This window comes from Otolemur garnettii, unplaced genomic scaffold (genome assembly GCF_000181295.1).
Source record: "Otolemur garnettii isolate 467f Iridium unplaced genomic scaffold, OtoGar3 scaffold00164, whole genome shotgun sequence".
NCBI classification, from domain to species: Eukaryota; Metazoa; Chordata; class Mammalia; order Primates; family Galagidae; genus Otolemur; species Otolemur garnettii.
The window spans coordinates 2531480-2540204 of NW_003852559.1; the positions used below are offsets into that span (position 1 = coordinate 2531480).

The 8725-nt window shown below is 38.6% G+C and overlaps 1 protein-coding gene across 3 annotated transcripts in view; it reads right to left on the bottom strand.

Annotated features, from left to right (window-relative positions):
* The window catches only part of NDST3 (N-deacetylase and N-sulfotransferase 3), a 180756-nt gene that overhangs the window by 33869 nt on the left and 138162 nt on the right, over positions 1–8725 (bottom strand). For all 3 annotated transcript variants that reach the window (XM_003800067.2, XM_012811560.1, XM_023519239.1), the window contains one exon: positions 215–397. In XM_003800067.2, the coding sequence (XP_003800115.1) occupies positions 215–397 (183 nt within the window). The remainder of the gene's footprint in view (positions 1–214; positions 398–8725) is intronic.

The window sequence follows — 8725 nt, forward strand, 5'->3', positions numbered from 1 at the left end:
CACAATTTCTAATGGGCAAGAGAACAGAGAATCCGGCTCAGTATGTAGTAATTATATAAGACTACGATTCAAGACAGTATCTCAAATCTACTAACATTTACAAAATATACAGCTTTTTCTCAGCTACCTTTACTTTTCAGATGTGGATTATGTCACAGAACTATAAAATGTTTCCGGATTTAATTACTTAAGACAATAATTAAACCAATCGTACCTGCCAGAGAGGGTCTTTTTGATCGGGAAATAGCTCAAAATACTTGTGAGCCAGTTGCACTGGAGGCAGAGTCTGAAGTCGCAGGTTGGTCCAGCTGTGCACGAAGTTGGCCAGATTAACAAATGTATACAGCCCCAGCCGATCGTTCCCGTAGTTGGACAAATGGGTCATGAATATGCTGATCTGAAAAAGGCAAATGAAGATCAGAGTAAAGTTCAGTTACTAACACTAGAGGGCAGTGTAATCACAGAAATGCTACGTTTTTCCTTCCATGGTCTTTGCACAGGATTTCAGTTCGTGGCATGATTTTGGATTTTGGATATATCCCCCAAACTCTCATTACATTACATTAATGAATATTAGAGGATTCTTTGGCTGCAAGACTTTATCAGCATTTTTTCTTGAACACAATCTATTTCACGACAAAAAATGAGATCAACACCTCACTGCTGCCATAGACCCCCTCTCCCACACATTAGCTCCATGTCGGTACAAGACTGATGTTGAATAGCATATCCTAGATGTCAACGCCTAGTGGCCTCACGATGTGTGAACTATTAATCATTTGAAGCAGCACTCCAGAAAATTGGGATTTAGCAATTTTAAACTACTTAATTCGGTTTACACTGTAGAACTTCAAATTAAGGTATAAGATATCAAAGAATTGATACTATCATTAACTGAATGTCCTCTAATTTGAGTTTCTTAGAGGCTCTAATAATAACAGGATGGTGCCTGAGTTTTACTAAAATAACTATTAACCATTTTCCATCAATAGTACTGTCAAATCTGCTTTCATCTTCCTTGGGTCCATTATTCCCAGAAGTATAAAATACTTCTTTTAAGAAAATTGTTCAATGCTTGTCTAGATAAAATTGACTCTTCTGGTGGAAGCAGCTGACCTAGATTGAGTCATGCATTTTTTTCATTTTGTTGTGAAAAAAAAAATCACAGCAAATATGGGGAACGTTTTATAAAATAACTTTTAATTCTGTAGATTTCAGTAAATTGATCTGTGTTATAGATGTACAATAGATATTATTAATGCTACTGTTTTGAGAATGCAAATAATATTGTTGATTAGTTGTTGACAAATGGAAAGAATTATTCTGCATGAGATTATGATATATATATATATATATATTTTTTTTTTTTGCAGTTTTTTTTGGTCAGGGCTGGGTTTGAACCCACCACCTCTGGTAAATGGGGCTGGCACCTTACTCCTTGAGTCACAGGCGCCACCCAAGATCATAAGATTTTTAAAGTCAAAGAAAACCATTGTGGTATTTATACTGCTGTAAAAAAATCATAAAAATAATTCATGTTATCATAGTACTTTCTGAAAATACTATATGATCTCGTGTGAATGAATAGTAATAATGGTTATTATAATCATCACAATAATGAATATACTATGTGACAGGTCATTCATTAAGAAGCTAAAAGAAATATTCAAGAGAATTCATTGGGGTAAAGTGGCAGAGTTAAGAGAAAAAGTCATATTAAGGTTTGACATGACAAATAAGAAAAAATATAATTACAACTTAAGAAGAAATAGTAATTTCTTGTAATTTTCTTTCTTTCCTATATTCTATAGAACAAATCTTGCAGGCTTTCGTATAAAAAGTTTCAACTGTGATCAAGAATACTTAATTGTGTATATATTCACCCTGTTAGAACATATATTAAATCTTAGAACTTTTGCAAACAAAATACTTTGAGAATGATTTTAAATAGCTATCTATATTAGCAGACTAATGTGGTCATAGAATTGTTAAGTTAAGACATTTTACCATTTGGAGGGATCTTTAAAAAATGTAACCTTGTGGTTATTTTTTTGTAGTAGCTTAAATTTTGTGACTTTTTAAATCTCCTCTTTTTCTTCTTAAAAACAAAACATTAGATAATCGAGAAACTTATGAAAATTATTTTTAAATTTGAAAATTCTTTTCAAATGTCTGCTCGAGGAAGCATTTACCTATTTGTTTTGTAAGCCACATTTTCCAACGTAGCTTAATAATATAATAGCAAGATAATGCCAAGTTGACTTTCTCTTAAACAATATTTTAATGTAACTTTAAAAATAAACGTATTTAGGGTGGTGCCTGTGGCTCAAAGGACTAGAGTGCCGGCCCCATATGCCAGTTCAAATCCAGCCCTGGCCAAAACCTGTAAATAAATAAATCAATCAATAAAATAAACGTATTTTAACCTAATGGGCCACTAGTTCAAATTTGTTACTTTATTTTGATGAAAGATATTCAATAAATCTATCTGTGTCCTATTTTACTTGCATAATATCTGCAGCAGACAGGAAGTGGGAAACTTAGAGATACTACATGACTTCATGATACTAACACATTTAAACTGCATTTGAATTCACTTTTAAATTTCAGAGCACATTTTATTCTGTGACAAAGCAGAGAGCCACTTTACTACCTTCATGACTATAGAAAACTAAAAAAAAATTGCTACTCTTTCTGATAAAGACAGCGGCACATCAAAATGAGTTATGAGCTAGGTACTGACCTCACTTTCAATGAAATTGAACCTCATTTGCAAGAATTAAGGGAACACTTGCAAGGTGTTGAACTTAGTCCTATGAAAGAAAACCATTTAGCCTCCAAGTGCGGAACCGTTCCCAGGGTTTTAGTTCTATTTTTGCATTCCCATTTTATCATAATGCAAAGTGCCCCAGAAGTGAAAGGCCTGTTTCAAAGTGATATTTTTGTAATGTGTGTTACTTTATGACTCTTTCAGACATTGGGCTCAAGCCTGGGATTTGTTTTGCGCTCCTAAAGAAATATAAGCCATAAAAGCAGTATAATTTGTCAGAACATTAAACACTTCAATTTCTTTTTACGCTATATTTTAAATGAATCACAATATTCTCTCTAGACACGTGGTATTGTACATCTTTTGCTCAACATGCAATGTCTACAAGTTTTCTTTTTTCTTTTTTTAGTCGGAAGGTGTGCATGATAGGCAATAGGATTGCTGAGAACAGATGACAGGAATGTCTGGGTCAGAAAGTTAGCTTGCTTTCCAAACAGTGCTTATTCCTTACCTGTGTTCTGACCTAAGACATTTATCATGTCACTTCACCTCTTGGCAATTCCTCACCTGAAAACAATTTATGTACAGCGTAGAAAGAAACCAAAAAGAAAAAGAAAAAGAAAAAAAGGAAAGCTTGAAAAGGCTACCACTTCAAAAAAAGTAGATATTCATCTTTTCCTAGAGATATTAATTTTATCCGTATTTTTTAATTTTTTATTATTTTTAGTTCATAATATTAGAGGGTACACATGTTTTGTTCTTACACTCTGTTTTTCTACAGATTGAGGCAAATAGGAGATACTTTTATAATTTTAAGAGTGTTTCGGCTCAGCACCTATAGCTCAACCGGCTAAGGCGCCAGCCACGTACACCTAAGGTGGCAGGTTCAAATCCCCAGCCCGGACCCGCCAAACAACAATGACGGCTGCAACCAAAAAATAGCCAGGCGTTGTGGCAGGCACCTGTGGTCCCAGCTACTTGGGAGGTGGAGACTCGCTTGAGCCCAGGAGTTGGAGGTTGCTGTGAGCTGTAATGCCAGGGCACTCTACCCAGGGGGACAGCTTGAGGCTCTGTCTCAAAAAAGAAAAAGAGTGTTTCAGAACTGAGGTTTTATTTTTGGTTTTTTTTTTTGAAAAGATAGTATGGGTCAAAAATTATTTTTATTATGTTATCCTCAGAGATTCCAATGAGAAGGAAAATGTCAAAAGAAGTTACACTTGCATTTATTAATTTTTTTTTTGCTATAAACATACTCTGAGTAATTAGTTACCAGAAAGACTAAAGAACTGTTTAAGACTCAAATCCCTAGAAACTCTGCCAGAGTCACAATGTTTATTTGATTAACAATTGAAAAAATTCTTTCTAGCTTGATAGACATATACATGTATAACAAGATATTTATCTGTGATTTTTTTTCTGTAAAAGGGAAAAAGTAAATGCTTAATACTGCTAGGCATACACTAGTATTTGTGAGGAAGGAAATAGATACTGTTCATCAAAGTTTAAAATGAGGAAAAATAAATATGAGAAATTTATCTATACTTTTCAGCATTAACTCTGGAAATCTATTACGTTCAAGGTATGGGGGATGCATAAATCACAACCAAGAATACATCAAAACATGGGTTCTGGTGCAAAAGCTGTTGATGATGATACTGGACAAAGTGGCACCCCAGTCAGCTCAGCTGAGCAGGGCTGGGGGACCTGCCACCTCCGTCTTGGCTGCAGCAGCCGGCAAAGGAACCAGCAGGCTGGAGCAAGTGGAGGGAGCTTTCCTTTCCCACCGGAGGATCCAGTAGCAAAAAAGACCAGACTGAGCAGAGGAAAACACTGGCGATTCCTCCAGTGCATCCCTAATTGGTCCATTTTCAATCTATTCAGGAGAAAATAGACCAATCAGCTCAACTTTCAGCGAATTGGACAACTGCCCCTATATAACCCCCTGAGTAGAGAGCCTAGGGGCAGATCGCAGCAGACCTTCGAGGGAGAGAGAACAGGGGAGCAAAGAGCTCAGCAGATCACTGCAGACCATTGAGGGAGAGAGAAAGAACAGAAGAGGAAGAGCTGTAACACTTGCATCCTGCCCTGCAAGGAGGTTTGGCTCTTTGTAAGAGCTGTAATACCTGTTCAATAAAACCTAACTTCCATCCTGTGATCCTTCGATTCATTCATCGAATTGTCAAGACCAAGAGCCTGGAAATCCAATATCAAAAGTCAGGTATCAATGAGACAGTAACTGTTGTCTTTCTTTGGAGAAGGTCGGGGAGAGCAGAGAGGATGTAGGGAAGTTCATGACCACGCTGCTCAGTTCAAATGCACAGATATTTTTATGATTATCCTGCTAGTTGCCAGCTGCTCTGCCTAGTGCTGGAGTTGCACATACAAAGAGGATGCTCATTCTTTTCAGTTTTGTTCATGAAAAGATTCAGAATTCAAGAAGTGTAGAAGAGTTTACAGTGAGGAAAGTATCCCTCCCCACCCCCACCACGTCCCGCAGCTGCCGGTTTTATTTTGTTTTAGTATCCTTCTGGGTGACCAAAGATTCACAAGCTTTAGCCCACATACAAATCCACTGGGAAGGTTTTAGAAGCTGTAATTGCCAGGATTTGTACTCAGAGATTTAATTTTCTTGGTCTGGAGGGGACCCTGGGACCTGCATTTCACAGGATTATCTACCCACAGTAGTCCTGACGCAGGTGCTCGTGGAATACAAATTAAGGCAAAGTAGCTAGACACAGTTTTCCCAGAGAAATGTTTATTTCCCATAGAAATGTAGATATTTATTCCCATAGAAAAGATTCAGGTCACTAAAGCCACTGGTTGCTCTGTAGTGGTCCTTTGGAGTATGTTTTTAAAAAGAAATATGGCTTGTTAAGTTCATAAATACATTTCGATGTCCTAGACTTAGAACCGTCCCTAGTATAAAAATCAATTTGGTAAATGCCCTTGGCCAGGCCTTTTGAGGGCTTCTCTACCGCTGACAGATGTAGAGGGGCAGGAAAGATTGCTAAAAGAAAACTGGTTCATACAGACACACGCAATTAGCCCCTAATTCCCCTTCAAACCTGTTTTTTACCACAGCAAAATTCTCCATTTCCCCATGTACCATATTGCTTTGTAACTTCTCTGTTTAAAGGCGACTTATCATGATCCTTTTTACTTTATTTCACAGCATTTTAAAGGCTGTGTGAAGAACAAATATACTGTCATTTACTTCCTGTTCTTCTTCCTCCCTGACTTAGAACTCCAGGCCAGAAATACTTTTTTAGGGAAAAAAAATAAGGAAGCCAGTTTATTTTTATGGGGCTGTGATCAAACTCTGAGAGTTTCATTTTTATCATCATGATACATTCCATCACTAAGATTGTACTCCACCACACCAGTATAACTCAGTCTGGAAAATAAGTAGAAGATTCTCAGCAGAAAGCCTGTCCTCATGCTATTCCTAACCTGCATGTCCTATTCTGTAATTTCCAAGTTCAAACGATCTCATAGTTCCTCACTAGTGTTTGAATGAAATAAAATTCAGTGTGTCACCCTAAATTACTACGTGGTCCCAGCTTACCTTTCCAACCTTACTTCCTTCCCGTGCCCCGTCTCTGCTCAGGGAAAATGACCAACTTGCCTTGCTCGCTCCTCTGCGGGGTTCCGGGGACTTGCCTACCTCCAGGCCTTTGGGGTTTCTTCTCTGTAACACGCTGCCTCAGTTTTCTACTTCCCCCAATCCTACATAACTGGGAGGGTCACATCCACCTTTTCAGATCTCCCTAGACAAAAGCAATGTTTCAAAAAATTGAGATCTAGAGGACCCTAGTTTTTGTCTTTCTGATATTTTCTTAGTTTGGCCTACACTACGCTTTTAAAAAAATACTTGTTTTTGTCAATCTGTAGATTGTAAGTTCCTTGGGGCCTGGAAAGGGGCCTTTCAACTATTCTCTGAGCTGCCTGTGATATATATACAGCGTGACTTGGGCCTGCACTTGTAAAGTTGGGAAATCTAGGGTCAGTTATTTCTTTAATGCTGTTCATTCTCGTAATCTTTTAGCCTTATTGAAACTGTGTTGGGCAGCGCCTGTGGCTCAAGGAATAGGGCGCTGGCCCCATATACTGAGGGTGGTGGGTTCAAACCCAGCCCTGGCCCAAAACTGCAAAATAAATAAATAAATAAAAATAAAACTGTGGGCCACCTCAACAATCTGGTCCTGTCTCTCTGGCTTTGTCCCCACTCACTCTGTACTCTTCTCCCCTCAGTCCACCTGTCTGGGCTCCACCCATTTTCTTACTACCCTCTGTTTCCTGTGAACCGCGTTACTTTGTACATAAACTATATCTTTATGACTTTGTATTTGGCCCGCACAGTATATGGGCCCTGTCACCTACTAGCCCAGTGATCTAAGCAAGTTATTTAAGCTTTCAGCACTTTAATTTACTAATCTAAAAGGGGAAAAAAAAGACATACTAATAGTAAGTACCCCACAAGGTTGTTACTGCAATTAAATGTAAAAAAAAAAAATTAAAGCCCTGCCGGTCTCATCGTAATTGCTTAATAACTAATAGCTATTTGTTATTGCTCTATTACTGTTATTTTGGAGAAATAACCTTTCCCATTTATAGCGTCCTGCCAGCACCTCACCAGCCTTATCAGCACAGACTTCCGCCCTCTTGGCCCTCTCATATTTTCAGCATCTATAAATGTTCTCCTGATCACTTCCCCTACCAGGCAAGATTCTTTCACCAACGAATTGTACTTCTCTCCTACCCTCAGATTCCTAAATCGTCTGCTTTCAGTGTTCTGCAAATCTGAGACTTTGGATGAGTTTTTCCATTTCATTACTTCACTCCCACGTAGGGACTGTTCAGCAGCCAGAGAAGAAACATACAATGGGAGCTATTCATATCACAGAAGCATATGGTCCTCAATCTCAATTGAAGCCTTAGGACTCTTGGATATTCCTTTTATTTATTCTTTGTCGTCTTGCTCTTCAGTTCCCTTCAGCAGCTGTTTCAGACTTTCACCCCTCTCTTGAGGTCTTCTGAGTAATTCCCAGTCTGGCTAATCTCCCTGGTTAAGCATCCCATAATGGACACGGAGTGATGGTCATCAGGCAGGAACCCATTCAAGACTTCCCCCTCTCCATACACATTTGTCTTCTGAAAATTCTTCTTGACACTCACCATATCAGGCCAACGTGCTCCATTCTGTACTCAAGACTGACATATCCCAGGGCTTTCTATCCCAGCTACTTTTGACTTCCGTGAGCTCTTATTCTATCACTCATTCCTCTGTTTTCTTCTATTTTTAATGCTTTCCACTGGTCCTTCTCTAAGGCTCGAAAACACGTTTGAGTCTCTCTCAGGTAGTCTCGTTCTTGGGATTTTATCTTTTCTAGCCACTGTCCTACCAGCCAAGATCTTCACAAGAACAGGACCAGGGTGCTGTCTTTATTCCTCGCCTTGGCTCATGTTTCAGTCCTTTGTAATCTGGGCTTTGTCTCCGCCATTCCACTGAAAATGCCTTCGCAAAGGTGAGCAATCGCGTCTTAGCTACACACTCCCATGGATACTTGACAATCGTTCTATTAACCAATATGCTCCATTTGACACAGTTGACCACACTTAAAACATTCTTTCTATGCTTTTTGGAAACTCTCTCCTAGTTCTCCTTCACCTATATATGTCACACTGATTCTTCTTCCGCTATGTTACCTTTAAATTGTTGGCATATTTCAAGATTTCATTTTTTACATGCTGTCCGTAGGTGGAATCATCACAATGATCCTCGAATCTCACACTGACAACTTTATTTTTATTCTAAATTTTGTTTGTTTGTTTTGAGACAGAGCCTCAAGCTGTCCCTCTGGGTAGAGTGCTATGACATCACAGCTCACAGCAACCTCCAACTCCTGGGCTCAAGCGAGTCTCCTGCCTCCACCTCCCAAGTAGCTGGGACCACAG